The sequence below is a fragment of the Cricetulus griseus genome, chromosome 5, assembly GCF_003668045.3.
Source record: "Cricetulus griseus strain 17A/GY chromosome 5, alternate assembly CriGri-PICRH-1.0, whole genome shotgun sequence".
Classification (NCBI taxonomy): Eukaryota; Metazoa; Chordata; class Mammalia; order Rodentia; family Cricetidae; genus Cricetulus; species Cricetulus griseus.
The window spans coordinates 119,357,386-119,372,987 of record NC_048598.1 but is presented as its reverse complement, the minus strand read 5'-3'; the positions used below and the strand labels follow the sequence as shown (position 1 = coordinate 119,372,987).

At 42.6% G+C, this 15,602-nt stretch overlaps 2 protein-coding genes across 9 annotated transcripts in view; one reads left to right on the top strand and one right to left on the bottom strand.

Moving 5' to 3' along the window:
- Positions 1 to 7,607, bottom strand: part of Entpd5 (ectonucleoside triphosphate diphosphohydrolase 5 (inactive)) — a 36,093-nt gene extending 28,486 nt beyond the window's left edge. The window contains 2 exon segments of the mRNA XM_027418501.2: positions 3,982 to 4,051; positions 7,469 to 7,607. Coding sequence (XP_027274302.1) covers positions 3,982 to 3,990 — 9 coding nt within the window. The 5' untranslated portion in view covers positions 3,991 to 4,051; positions 7,469 to 7,607.
- Bbof1 (basal body orientation factor 1) overlaps positions 7,594 to 15,602 on the top strand; it is a 28,400-nt gene continuing 20,391 nt past the window's right edge. For 4 of the 8 annotated variants that reach the window (XM_027418497.2, XM_027418496.2, XM_027418494.2 and 1 more), the window contains exons 1-5: positions 7,594 to 7,729; positions 9,165 to 9,314; positions 10,189 to 10,417; positions 11,820 to 11,885; positions 13,366 to 13,509. In XM_027418497.2, the coding sequence (XP_027274298.1) occupies positions 9,235 to 9,314; positions 10,189 to 10,417; positions 11,820 to 11,885; positions 13,366 to 13,509 (519 nt within the window). In that variant the 5' untranslated portion in view covers positions 7,594 to 7,729; positions 9,165 to 9,234. Of the gene's footprint in view, positions 7,730 to 8,499; positions 8,548 to 9,164; positions 9,315 to 10,188; positions 10,422 to 10,716; positions 10,780 to 11,819; positions 11,886 to 13,365; positions 13,510 to 15,602 lie in introns of those variants that run through there. The other 4 variants (XM_027418493.2, XM_027418495.2, XM_027418498.2 and 1 more) reach the window with 4 other exon arrangements.

Below are 15,602 nucleotides of genomic sequence, written 5' to 3'. Positions count from 1 at the left end.
CTAGCCTCCTCAGGCACCTGTATTTATGTGTATATACTCACGGACAGACGGACAGGACAGACAGAGGGACACACACACACACACACACACACACACACACACACACACCCCAAATAACTAAAAATTAAATTGCAAGCTGGATGGTGGTGGCACATGCCTTTAATTCAGCACTTGGAGGCAGGAACAGGTGGATCTCTGAGTTCAAGGCCAGCCTGGTCTAAAGATCCAGTTTCAGGACAGCCAGGGCTACACAGAGAAACCCTGTCTCAAAAAAACAAAGCATTAAATTGCATTTACCCCACGATAATGATTCAAAACCAGAGACACTTCAAACTGGCACTTGTATAGTACCCTCCAGCTTTGTCCACATGTATACAAACTGGCAGTTCTATCATACCCCTCCAGTTTTGTCCACTACATACAAAGATTAAACAGAGTCTTTTATTAATCTCCCTCTTTCTCAGTAGCACCACAACTTTCTCAATATGAAACTCAAAAAATGTTTTTAGTTTTTAACTTTACTCTCTTGCATTCTATATTCAACATTCTTATCAAGTCTTTGTTTACAACATCCTTCCCATCTCTTCCTCTTTCCTCCTAGTTCTGCTGATAACTAAATTCTAGTCTTTATTACTTCAGACTTGAAGTGCCCGAACTGGTCTATCAGCCACTATTGCTATTTTGAAATCCATATACTACCATCGTCCTAAAATAGTCTTCTCATCATTTTCCCACTAAAATAGTATACTGGTCACTGTCAGGGCTCATTCATCTTCAACACTAATTACTGAGCACAAAACAACCTCATATATGCTTAATGAACTGTTTACTGAATAAATATATAAAAATGTGACTCTCCTTAAAGTGTTCATCAATTTTTCCCTGTCTGCAACAGAAGTTACAAACTCAAATACACAGACCGTAAAGGAAATGTAATTGGTAAAAATATATGTAAAACAACAGGGTGTGGTAGTTATTGTGGCAAATGGGAGAACACACATTCACTAAAGGGGTAGTTTCTTTGCTATTCCCACTGATCGGTACAGTAATGGAACATAGGTCCCATATTTCTATTCCACTTGACTATAAAGATAAGCCAGGTCAGAGAGAAGGCTCACTTCAATCTGTATCTGACAACCTGAGTCTGACCCCCAGGCCTCATATGGTAGGATGAAAGAACTGAATCCCCAGGTTATCTCCTGACTGACACACCCACCACCCCTCCTAAATAAATGTCATTTTTAAAGGATAAGCTAAAAGCACAGATTTATAAAACCTGCTGGTTTTTAAATGGTAACAACTAATTTCTCTTAAAAATCTAAAAATATCACTATTCCCCTCAGCAATCCACCCACCAACCAATCAACCAGGTAATATAAGTTAAAGCAAACACATTTATGGACTAAGTCCAGCCCTTAACTCCCAAGTGGTTAACTCTACTATGCAGGCTAAAACAAGACAAACCTCAGACAGTCTAAGTTCTCATTTCCCTTTTCATCAATTGTTTTTATTTATCTGAGACAGCGTCTCTCTCTATGGACCAAGCTTGAACTCATAGAGATTCACTCTCCTCTACCTCCTAAGTGCTGGGATTGCAGGTGTGTGCCATTACACCTGGCTGAGAATATGGCTATCAGTTTTATTTTGTGTTCCCATGGAGGGGGATTTACATGCACATCACTGAGTATGGAGGTACAGGATAACTTGTGGAGCTGAGGCAGACTCTCCAGTCACCTAGCCTGTCTTCATTTTTTCACTTTAACATGTAATGGAAGATAATCTTGAAATGCTTCAGCTTCCTACCTCTACCTCCTAAGTGCTAGGATTACCAGAATGTGACACTGGAACTTCTAAGTCTTTTACTTTGAGTTACTAGGCTACCTTTCCAGAATGTTTTGCCTACTTTCAGACAAGAACCCACTGCCTCCTCCAGTGGTTCTCAAACTGTCAGGTCATTTTAACAACCTGGCAACTGGGTATGGTAGCACATGGCTGCATGGTGACACCTAGGAGGCTGAAACAGGAGAACCAAAACTTCAAGGTTGCCTGGGATACATATTGACTTTGAGGCAAACTGGGCATAGCAAGACCTTGACACAGACACACCCACACCCACACCCATACCACAACACAAAACCTGGACTGGAGAGGTGGCTCAGAGGTTAAGAGCACTGGACTGCTTTTCCAGAGGTCCTGAGTTCAATTCCCAGCAACCACATGGTGGCTCACAACCACCTATCATAAGATCTGGTGCCCTCTTCTAGTGTGCAAGCAAATATTTTTATTATATATACAGTGTTCTGTCTGCATAAGTAAATAAACCAAAAAAGACAAAATAGCCGGCAGGTAGAGGCAGGCCGATCGCTGTGAGTTCCAAGGCCTCCAGAGCAAGTGCCAGGAGCCAGGATAGGCTCCAAAGCTACACAGAGAAACCCTGTCTCGAAAAACCAAAAAAAAAAAAAAAAAAAAAAAAAAAAAAAAAAAAACCCAAAAACAAACAAACACAAAACCTACCCTACCCATTCACTCGCCCTCCCTCCCCCCTTCCTTCCTTTCCTTCTTTCTTCCCAAACCTCCACTCCCCTCTCTTTTGGAAACAGGATCTCACTATGTGGCCTTGGCTATACTGGACTCACTATGTAGACTATATTGGACTTGAACTCATAAAGATCCACCTGCCTCCCTAGGGTTGAGATTAAAGAAAGATATGCACTACCACAAATACAAAACCTGGGCTGGAGAGTTGGCTCAGAGGTTAAAAGCACTGGTTACTCTTCCAGAGGACCTGAGTTCAATTCCCAGCAACCAAATGGTGGCTCACAACCATCCGTTATGAGATCTAGTAGCCTCTTTTGGCATGCAGTTATACATGCAGGCAGAACACTGTATAATATATAAATAAATATTTTAAAAAATACAATATTTTGGAAAAAACTAACAGTTAATTAGTTAATAATATCTATAAGAATACAATATTTTTGAGACAAGGTATTATGTAGCTTAGGCTGGCCTTTATCCTTATAGCTAAGGGTGACCCTGAACTTCTGATTTTCCTGCTTCTACTTTCTAAACTCTGGGATTACAGGCCTATGTTTCTATACTCAGTATATGCAGTGCTGGAGATCAAACTCAGGGATTAAAGCATGGTAGGCAAGTGCTCTACATTCCAGCCCTATTATACAAATAAAACAGTGAATTTTAATTGACCTAATTGCTAAGATTAAATATTAATCCTTAGGATTCCTTATAGTGTTCCTATAGGAATGTGAACTAATCACACACAAAATAATGTCCATTTAATAGAATTCTATACATACATAGACCTGAGTTCCATCCCCAGAAACCACAATAGAAAGAGAAAACCAATTCCATGTGATTTAAAAAGTAGGATAAAACTAACTCATTTCAACAATATTCAGAAACACAAATCAGCCCCTTAGGATATAGTTTGTTTGTTTTTTTTTTCTTGGTTCTTCAAGACAGAGTTTCTCTGTAGCTTTGGAGCCTGTCCTGGAACTCACTCTGTAAACCAGGCTGGTCTCCAACTCACAGAGATCCGCCTGCCTCTGCATTCCTAGTGCTGGGATTAAAGGTATGTGCCACTACCCACCGCCTAGCAGATACAGTTTGTATAGTTAACACATTTACCCAGGTATTCTAAAGGCTGCATGAAATCAAAATTAAATTTATCTCTGAAGTAAAATCCAGTAAAGTCACAGATCACTAATGATTGAACACTTTTGAAAATACCTGGAGAAAAGATTAGGACTAATATTAATTTTGATACAAAATAGTCATGAATTGAACTCATACCAGATAGTAATGTAATCATTGAGAAAGAAATCTATCTCTTGGCAAAAAGTGGTAAAATTCAAGAATGGCATAGAGCACACAGCTCCTACCCAGAGGCAGAAGCATCTGAGGCGCATACTCAGCTGTAAGTTAGCAGACATGGTACCTACGTCCAGATACAATACTTACCAGGATCATAATGAGCCCTTCCGCTTGAACATTCAGCCAAGATACTTGTCATCTCTGTGTCAACCAAGAACTGTGAAAACGGAGCATAAAAAGTCAGCAAGTCCAAGTCAACAAAATAGTAAATGACTTATGTCTTAAAAGCATTTAATGTTCCCAACAATGAAACAAAGCAAATTCATGAAACAAGCCCTTTCCCTGAAACTTAACAGTAAAGCTATCCACCAGCAATTCTAGAAAGAAATGATAACAGATAAGCTTCTGAACAGACTCCCTACAGTGGCTTCTTGTCAACAGATGCTGAATAACAGCATCCAGTTCTCTGGTGGAGGATGTGGAAGTTCAGAACACATTAGTCTCATAGTGCTGGCAACATGGTCCAGTGAATAAGAGTACTTGCCATGCAGATCTTATGACCTGAGTAGGATTAGAGGTCCTACTCTACTACCATGGCCCAGCTTTTAAATATTTTTAAAATATATATTCATAGTGGACCACCTGGTACTGAATAACCATGTGAAGTGGGGGCTCTTCTCTGGGGAAGACTATGTCTCTTGCCCTCAGCATTCCTTAGCTACCTGTAGTTCTCTGTGTAGGGTTGGGGCTTTGTGAGCTTCCCCCTGCCATGTCAGCAAGTCTATTGGAGCCATCTTGCTCAGGTCTTGTTTAGATAGCCCTGAAATTATATACATACAAGTAACATAATATGGACTGAGCTGTCCATATTATTATTTATTTGGAATATATATGTACACACACACACACACACACACACACACACACACTAAAAATACATATGTACCAACAGTTAAAGAAAAGGAAGCCATGAAAGAGAGAGAGGGAGGGGGGAGGAAGGGAGGGAGCACAAGTGCGAGGGGGGCTACATGGGACTGATTTCAGCTGGATGGAAGAAAGGAAAGGGAGAAATGGATGTTATAGTTTAATTTTTTAAAAAAGCAGTTTTTGGGGGCTGGAGAGATGGCTCAGTGGTTAAGAACACTAGTTGCTCTTGCAAAGGACCTGGGTTTGGTTCCCAGCATCCACATAAAAAAAAAAAAAAGTTCAGCCCAGCGTTGGTGGCGCACGCCTTTAATCCCAGCACTCAGGAGGCAGAGGCAGGCGGATCTCTGTGAGTTCGAGACCAGCCTGTTCTACAAGAGCTAGTTTCAGGGCAGCCTCCAAAGCCACAGAGAAACCCTGTCTTGAAAAAAAAAAAAAAAGTTCACAATCATTTGTTATTTCAGTCCCAGAGGATGGAGCATCCTGTTCTGGCCTCTGTTGCTACTGCACACACATGGTGCATAGACATATGTGTGTGGGCAAAACACCCAGTTACATAAAATAACTTGTAAAAAGGTGATATGATGGGAATCCAACTTTGAAAAACCCATACTTGACTAATAAAGAAGACAGACTGCACGAAAGTCTGGGGGAAGGAGGAGGTGGGGTGGGGGAGCAGTTTTTGAGTAGAGCTGTGAAATACCAATAAATTTAGGCAGGCCTTGAAATATTTATATATGTTCATGTCATACATTGTAATCTACAAAAATAAGTTTATAAAATAGGCATGAAAAGGTAAAATCATATAATCTTATTATAATCTCAAAAACAGATGTTTTATGCTTGATAAAATACAATAATTTATAAAGTATTTTAAAGCATTGTGTTCTTTAGCCAGTGTGGTGGTGCACGCCTTTAATTCCAGCACTCTGGAGGCAGAGGCAGGCAGATCTCTGTGAGTTCAAGTCTAACCTGGTCTACATTGTGAATTCCAGGTCAGTCAGAGCTAAATATGAGCCACTGCCTTAAAAAAAAAAAAGATTGCTATGCATATAATTAAGAAACAATCTTGCCAGGTATGGTGGTATACATCTGTAATTCCAGCACTTGGAGGCAAATGGAGGCAGATCTTTGTGAGTTCTAGATCAGGCCAATACATATAGTGAGACCCTGTATCAAAAAAGGGGGTAGGGTGGGTCTGGAGAGATGGCTCCGAGGTTAAGGGCCTCTTCCAGAGGACCCAGGTTTGATTCCTAGAACCCACATGTTAGCTCACAACCATCTGTAATTCCAGTTCCATAGCCTCCAGAGGCACTGCAAGCACCTGGCACACAGACACACAGTTGCAAGCAGAACACTCAGAAACATAAAATAAAAATAAGGGTTTAAAAATACAACAACAAAGAAGCTATCTTGTTGAAGTCAAAAGTTTGTGTTTCCGGGTTCATCAGTAGGCCTATGTTCAATGGTAAATTTGGGACTGGTTTTTATTTTCAGCCAATTTTTGTAAGGAAGTCTAAATATACACCTTATGACAGAAGGTGCCCCATTCCCTTTCTGCTTGTTATCAATAGGGTGTTTTATAGATTGCTTCTCAGGGGTAATGTGATTCTGCTCATGGGTCTACTGGTGTGTCTCACACAGGGGAGAATACACCAGAAACACAGTCAAAACAGATGTTAGCAGATGGCTCAAAATGGTTTTCAAGGTCCTTTACCAAATCAACATGCTTACTCTTAGCGAAAAATTTAGGAACCACAAAAGCCACGCCCCCACGGGCGAGGCGGGGCGGGACTTCACCTTATAGTAATACCTTCTCCCTAGAGAAGGGGGGGGGGGCGGAGGGTGTCTAACAATGACGTTTCAAATAAATGTTAATTTGAAACGGAGGATAATGCAAAACAGAGCTTCCACTCACACTTTTCCTAACCACTGACTTGGCAGCCACAATACCTGTCTTCCGTAATGACTCACTCGCTCTCTGCCAGAATGAAGGCTTAATCACAGGGCTCCCCTCCTCGGAACAAACTAGAATACTGGAGTACTCCTTTTCAGGATCCGGGATGCGAGGCAAGCGCTTGCAACTTTATGCAACTTGCAGCAAAGGGACTAGACAGACAGACTGTGGTCACTGGAGGCTGCGGGCGGTTTCAGCTAACAGGAACCCGGGGGTCGGCTGGAGCCAAGCACCCGCCACCGCAGACACCGGGGCGGACGACCCTCCCCGCCACGCAGCTCCAGGCCGGGAGCCGGCGTCCGAGCGCGCTGACCCGCGAAGCGTGACAGCCTCGCCCCAGCCACCGCCCTCGGGAAAGTCAACTGCCTCCCCGAAAGCGTTTGGCCTGGGACGTCCCCGGCTGCGCCGTCCTCTACGGAGCCCGCGAGACCGAAGCCGGGATGGAGGGGAGGGAAGCATGAGTCGCGCAGCGCGGGCGCCCCGGAGGCAGAAGCAGGGGCGCGGGCAGGACCGCCGCGGTGGCAGCGCCGGAGGCGTGGAGGAGCCACACTGGGAGGACGCGCTCCCAGTCCCCACAGGCGCCGCTCGGAGGGATGCGCGCGTGACGGGCGGAGAGCCGCTGGGAAGCGAGCCTCCTGAGGCGTGAGGCCGGTCTCGTGAGGCTGGGACGCCGCGGACCCCGCTCCCGCCCCTCCCGGCCTCCCGGCCGTCCCCAAACCACCGGGAGCGCCGCCGGGGCTCGTGCACACTCACCGCGCGCGCCGCCCTGGCGCGGCCGCCAGCCTCTTCCGAGCGCCCTCCGCCCCGCCCCTCGCCGCGGTCACGTCACGCGCGTGCGCCCTCCGCGTGCCCTCAACGGCACGGAGGACGTTAGCCCTTCGGCTTGGTGGTTTCCTTAGAGACAGAGTAGGCCCAGGTGGCGGCCACCCAGAGACCAAGACGGTGAGACTCCTGAGAAGTCAAGATGCCGGCAAAGGACAAGAGGAAAGGCAAGAACAAAGGCAAAGACAAAAAGTAAGCGCAGCGGCGGCGCAGAGCCCCGCCCCCACCACCACCACCTCCCCCGGGCCTGCCCTCGGGGCACTTTGAACCCAGGAACGCGCTGACCGCCTCCGCTGACCGCCAGGCTTTGGAGGACAACCCCTGCCGTCCGTCCGTCGGTTCTCACTGAACCCTAGCCTCTGAGAGAGCTGCGTTGTGAGACTGACATGATGAACTGGCGTAGTTCCGTGCCAGCTCTAGCCTGAGTGGTTGAAGTTGTTCCTTGGGACTTGAGGAGTCCTTTTTTTGGAGCAAAGGGAGACCGCAAAAGTATTGGACCATACCCGTCAGATCCTTCCCTCCGACCCCCCGCCCCATCCCACACCGGTACCGCTCTAGCACTGACTCTGTGGTGCCCCGAGTTGCTGCTAGAATGTCAATAGACTTACTGGGCTACCCCCCCCGGTAGCCCCTCAAGCCTTTGGAGGCACACGTAGAGCTCAGCACCCCCATACGTGGGAACCGCAGAAGCATACCTTAAAGCTGTCATTATACACTGAATACTTTGGAGACACCTGCCATCGCATTGCTCTGGCGGCTGAGGGAAGAAGATCGCAAGTTCTGGGGCAGCCTGGGTTACATAGAGAGATCTTTTAAAAAAGAAGGAAAAAAAAAAAAGGGTGTGCCCAGGGGCATGGGAGGGGGGGCGGCTGGTGAGATGGTTCAGTGGTTAAGAGCACTGGCTGGTCTTCCAGAGGACCGGGGTTCAATCCCCGGCACCTACATGACAGCTCTTAACTATCTGTAACCACAGTTTCAGGGGATCTGACACTTTCACACATGAAATAAAAGTAAGTAAATTATATTTAAAAGGAAAAAAATGAACTTGTTTGGTCTGGTCTGTGAGTGTAGCTCTACTAATGGTCCTAGGTTACATCTCCAGCAGAGTAACTTAGAGTAAGTTCATGTGAAGCACAGAAAGCTTGGGAGATCCGGAAAGTACTAAACGAGAAAGAGAAAATGACCTGTCATCCCACGGTCCCAGTTAACCACCACCATCATTTTTTTCTGTCCCCCTCACCTGTGTAAAATGATAGGTTAATGATTTGTAGACCCACTACCCCTACCCCAACGATCAAACTCAGGCCCTCTCCAGATAGGCAAGTGTTCTAATCTCTGACCTCTCCACATATATATTCTACATGGTGTCTGAGAAAACAAAATACAACTTTTCAGTCTAGCACATTCTAAAAATTGCCAAGGGCTTCCAGCAACTCACAGCCATGTTTTATATTTTTGGCTCTTCTTCAGGGCATGTGTGAAAAAGAAAGAACAATAATATACTTTGTATTCCATGGATGTTCCATGGCTCATTGTTGAGAAACCCTCCTTTGTTTTCTCCAGTAATTTAGTGGTCTTTTTCTTAGAGACATTAATTGCTTGCATCAATTCTTGTACTTTCTGGTAGCAACTGGAGATTGTAGAAGGGCATTCTATTACTAGTGTGTAAATCACACTGGAAAGGGACAGCAACTGCTATGGCAGACTGGAGAATTGGGAGTGGAGCTGCCCTGCATTTGAAGAGAACAAACCGGACTAAGACTTGGAAGGTGACAGGGTAAGGAGGAAAGATCTGCTTCCTGGAGACTATTTAGAATCCAAATGCAGGTGAAACTTTTTATGCATTATTTATGTAGCTAGTGCCTATCATAGGGCAGTGTTTTGTTAATGCTAATGCAATATTTTGATGACCCTCACCTCTTCTCGATAAAGCTTTGAACCTATCCTTTATTGATTTTTATGGTTCTGGGGATCAAACCTAGATACACGCTAAGCATTCATTCTACTGCTGCCAGTCTTCATCCCCAGAGCCTTACTAAAAATGTTTTTCATTTCTGCATAAATGATGGTGTGTGTTTTTCAGGTATCCTTAAAGCTTGGTATAATGTGGTACCAACAAGCAAAGTATTTAACATGCTTGTCCAAGTAACTTGATCCTTTGTGCAAGAACTAGACAAAACAAATCAATAACAAACACTGGGGGTGGAGTGGGGTGGAGACTACAGATATACAATCAAATGTGTCCTCATGTAGAAATGTAACCACTGGGGGGCAGTAAGCCAAGGTTCACAACTGAGTGAAATAGTGGAAAAAATTAAGAGCTGTAGCTCATTTGTAGAGCACTTGCCTACCATACTCTAGACTGAGTCTTATATTCAGCACAGCAAAAATAAGTAAATAAAAAAATGAAATAAATGAGAAGGTATAGAGCTTTAGGAAATGCATTTGTCCTTTGTTTTTCCACTCCTTTGAAGCCATACTCCAAAGCACTCCTCTTCTCTTACGTGAATACAAGTAGATTTGTATTTCTTATTAATTCCTTTTTCCAACAGTATGCACTTTTATGTGCTAGGCAGTGCCTAGCAAAACAAAAGAAAAATGGTGCTAATAGAGTGAAGAAAGTTACATATTGTCAATATCATCTTCTGCAGGAAATTAATGAAAGTGGATGAACACGTGATTGAACGAGCTAAGGCCAATGCCTCTCTTTGGGAGGCCAGATTGGAAGTCACAGAACTCTCTAGGATTGAATATCGTGATACTTCCCGAAGACTGGCAAAAAATAATGAAGACTTAAAGAAACAGCAGTATAAATTGGAAAAAGATACTATGTCTGTATTAAGCTATTTGAAGAAGCAGGATCAGGAGAAAGATAATATGGTAGGTATGTAGAAAACTGAACCTCACAACCTCCCTCTGTGACATGGTTATACTTTTTGGAGGTTTTTTGTTTTGTTTTTGTGAGACAGAGTCTCTCTATATAGCCCTGGCTGTCCTCAAACTCCCAGGCATCTATTTGTCTCTGCCTTCAAATGCTGGGATTTTATTTTAAAAGATTATAAGACCTTGAAATCTCATCACATGGTTAGGATACTGTAGTTAACTTTTAACTCTTCTTGAAGAAAGCTGTTATTTCAGAATAGCTTTGCTATCATTGTCTTTTTCTTTCTTTCTTGTAGCATTATTTACATTAACAGAGATGACAGCAACTTAAAAATAACACTGGAGTAATGGCTTGGCAGGTAAGAATGTGTACTGTTCTTCAGAGGAACTCAGTTTGGTTTCCAGCACCCACATCAGGCAGCTCACAACTGCCTGTACCTCCAGCTTCAGAGAGATCTGATACTTCTTGACCACAACATATGGCCATATTCAGACACAACACATAATTGAAGAAAAAAACTGACAATTTAAAAACCTATTAAAAATAAATGGATAGAGAAATCAAGTGAGGCTGAGTGTGGTTGCACACATTTTAATCCAAGCACTCCTGGGAGGCAGGTAGACTTCTGTGTGTTTGAGGCTAGCCTGGACTACATACCTAGTTCCAGGACAGCCAGTTCCACACAGAGAAATTGTATGTCTACTCCCCCATCACTTCTCCCCAAAGAGAAAAAGACAATCATGTTTACATATTTATGGACAATTGTATAGCCTTAAAAAATGTAACATGCTACAGTATAGTGGTGGTGCATGCCTTTACTCCCAGCACTCACGAGGCAGAGGCAGGTATGTGTTCAAGGGCATCCTGGTCTATACAGTAAGATCCAAGACAGCCAGAACTACACAGTGAAACCTTGTTTCACAAAATCAAATATTAAAACATGTTGACAGAGTAAATTTCATGTAGTAGTTTTTATGTGTATATGTATGCACCTGAGCATCACATTCATGCAGGAGCCTGCATTGAGGCCAGAAGATATCAGATCCCCTGGAAATGGAGTTATATGCAGTTGTGAGCTGCCACGTAGGTGCTAGGAATTGAGCTTGAGTCCTCTGCAAGAGCAGTAAACACTCTGAACCACTGAGCCATTCCTCCAGCCCAATACTGCCTTTTTTTTTTACAACAATTAAAAAAAGTTATCCACATAATTCTGATGATAGCTAGATCTTAGAAATTATCAATAGCAGATTAAGTATACGAGGAAATCCCTGTCCCCTCCTTTACTGTCTTTCCTGGCTTAATGGCTTTAGTATTATATAAAATAATAAAGCATATGAATAGAAATACTATACAAAGTAATTCTATATCATCCTTACTCTGGCAATTTGTCTTCTACAGATAGAAAAACTGAAACAGCAACTGGTTGAAACAAAGGAAAAAGCCAAAGAAGAGAAGGAAAAATTGGTGAGTATCTACCTATACTGAGAGTTGACTTTTTAGTGAATCAGATTTCTAGTGAATTTGGTTATTTTAGGCACAAGGAGAATAAGTGAAGCTGGGTGGTGATAGTGATGTATGCCTTTAATCCCAGCATTCAGGAGGCAGAGACAGGTGGATCTGTGTAAGTTCAAGGCCAGCCTGATCTACAGAGTAAGTTCCAGGACAGCCAGGGCAGTTACACAGAGAACCCTATCTTTGGGGCAGGAGAGAATATGTAAAAAGGGAATCCAGAAGCATAGGTGAATGTTTACCTAGTATCCACAAGGTCCTGGGTTTGATCCCCAGATCTTTAACAAAACCAAACAAAACAGGAAACAAATAAATATAAAACCCATGCTCTTATTTATACAAATGTTCCAAAGTATCATATTATGGAGGCATATGATACACACCAAACTACTTCAAAGACTAAAGTAGGAGTCCTGCTTGAATCCTGGAGTTTAGACAGCCTCAAGGCCAGTATTATGGGCAGCATAACAAGATCTTGTCTCAAAAAATATAGATACTGAGTTCCACTGTGTGTGTTAAAGATCAAACCCAGGGGTTTCTGCATGCTGGTTGGTGTTATACTTTCTGTTACATACCCAGACTCAAAACACAGGATTTTATTATGATGTATGGTTCACCTTTATCCCTTACCAAGAGTCTTGGTCCTAAATGGTATCAGCATAATTACTTCAATACTTAAGGCTTACTACAGTGACAATCTCAGAACACTAAAACCACCACCAGTAGATCACTGGAAGAGTTCAAAATAGTGTGAAATTTTTGGGGAAGAGGTGGTTTTTCTCCTAAATATTTGTCGACAAAGATTTTTGATGAAAACTGCAAAAATATTTCTTCCTGTGGTGTTGAGGATTGAACCCAGGACTTCATGCATGCTACTTCTCTAATTCAACACTACTACAATTTAAAAACTAAGTGTGGTGGCTTGTTCTTGTAATTCTAGTATTCAGGAGGCTGAGGCAGGAGGACTGCTGAGAGTTCAAGGCTAGCCTAGGCTACATAGTTCAAAGGCAGAGTAGTAGAAAGCTAAGGTAGTTCAAAGGAAACAAGTGGGGAGATCCTGTCTGAAAAATAATATGAAATTCCTTTCTGTAAGATTGTGTTACCAACTAGCACAAAAGCTTTGAGTTTTATAGGTTTCTTATTTGGTTTGAGTTTTATTTATTTGCTATTGGGGACTGAATCCAGGGTTTCACATGCTAACCATATAGCTACTCTCTGAACTATATAGACAAAAAAATTTCCTGAATTTGTTTCTTATTTCAAGCCATTGGCATCATTTTACAGAAATTAAAATTTTATGCAAAAATTATAACTTTATGCAAAACAAAGATGGGACAGTTCTTTCAAGAAGATACACAAATGGCCCAGGCTTCAGATAAAGCGTGGCTCTATGCAACACTTGTTTTTCCTTAAAGTACTTCTTTTTTGAATACAGGAACATAAGTATACTATGCAGATAAATGAATTGGAGGGACAGTTTCATCAAAAAGCCAAAGAAATTGGCATGATTCAGACTGAGCTAAAGACAATGAAAGAATTCCAGAAGAGAAAAATCGTAGTGGAAAAAGAATTAGATGAGGTAAGTTTCTTTCTGTTTCTTATTTTCAAAGAAAGATTTATTTTATGTGTGTTCATGTTTTGCCTTCACGTATATAAGTACACTTCGTGCATCCCTGGTGCTGGAGGAGACCAGAAAAGGAAGGATGCTGGATTCTCCTAAACTAGATGACTGACAGTTGTGAGCCAGCACATAGGTGCTGGGAACTAAACCTGGGTTCTCTGTAAAAGCAGTAAGTGATCTTAACCACTGAACTTGTCTCCCCAATCTCTCTTTAAGGAGATTCCATTAACAATTTAAACCCTCTCTCCCAAAAAAAGTCTTCACATTTATTCCTTTGAGACATCAGAACATTTTAGAAAAGAGAAAGCAAAATGTCTCAACTGTTACATACAATATTTTTTTCTTTTTTTGTTTACCTGTATATGTCTGTTTTCTGTATGTGTGTGGAGTGTACCTATGTGTAGGTCAGAGGAGGACAACTTGTAAAGTCAGTTCTTTCCTTCTGCTGTGTGGGTTCCAGAGATCAACTCAGGTGCTCAAGCATGGCGGCAGGCACCTTTATCTGCTGAGCTGGTTCACCTGGCTGACAGTGTTCTTTTTCTAGGTATTGATTTCTTTGTGAACTTGGCAGGTCTCATCCAACGCACCTTCTTAAGTTAGTTAGTAGTTAAACCTTGGAACTGAATTGAAGCAAACCACCAGTTCCTAGGAATTGCCAATGGGAAAGTATCAGAATTCTACAGGAAAATGTGTTTAGGATGATGAGAGACAATTTTAGGAAAAATTAGAAGGCTGTATGGGTAGGGATGAATGGGGTAAAGAACACTGAAATTTCCTGTTTTATAAAAGGCCTGTTTTATTAGCTAGGATAGAGTCACCCGAATGCTTAACTGAAGTTTGAGAATTTGCTTCCAAAGTGGCCCATTCATATGGCTGTGCAGGTGTTGTCAGTGTGGTAGGCCTCAGCATTGCTCACCTGGGTCCTTGGTAAGCTGTCCTTGTTATATATGTTGGTGGATGACATGGAGAGTGAATAAGAATTCAATAGCTGCTCAGAAACTTGGTGTGTGTGTGTGTGTGTGTGTGTGTGTGTGTGTGTGTGTGTGTGTGTGTGTTGGTAGGGATGGAATCCAGGACCTTATGTATGCTATGAAAGCACTCTACCACTGACCTCTATCCCCAGCCCTAGTGGCTTTTTTTTATGACCTATCCTTGCAAGTAGCATGGCAACATTTCTGCCATAGTCTGTTATTTGGAACCGAGTCTCTAAATCAGGTCCACATTCTAGGGGTGGAAATAAGATTCCATCATTTGAAGATAGTGTCAAAGAATTGTAAACATACTTTAAAACCACACACCCTTCTAGCCCTAAGTATACACAGCTGCAGTAGGAATATTCATTTATTTTGGTTGCTTGAGACATGATCTTGTTATATTAAAGGCTGACCTGGAACTTTCTGTATACTCAGTCTGGCATCATGGTTGAAACAGCATCCCTGCCTCACCCTCTTAATTGCTATGATTACAGACATAAGCCTCCCAGAATTCTGTTTTCATTCTTTTCTCAGAGATTTTATTTTTAGTTATCTGTAAGTGTTGGGTGTGGGTACACATGTGTGCATATACCCAAATAGGTTAGAATAGGGTATTGGAACCTCTGGAACTGGAGTTACAGGCAGTTGTTAGCCAACTGATATGGGTATTGGGAACTGAACTTTGGACTGCAAGAGCAATATATGCTCTTAACTGCTGAATCACCTCTCTAGGCCCCATCCTAATGTAATTTTGAGAAGGGTTTCATGTAGCCCAGGCTGTCTCTGAGCTCCTGATCCTCTTACCTCTGTCTCCGTTGGGATTACAGGAATGCTTCAATCCCATTAGAAATCTTTTTTTAAAATTTACTTATTATTATATAGTGTTCTGTCTTCATGTATTCCTGCAGGCCAGAAGAGGGATGGATAGATGGTTGTGAGCCACCATGTGGTTGCTGAGAATTGAACTCAGGACCTCTGGAAGACCAGCTAGTGTTCTTAGCCACTGAGCCATCTCTCCAGCCACCCCCCCCCCCATTAGGAATCTTTTAAATGTCAGTTCTGATGATCTTCTGATCA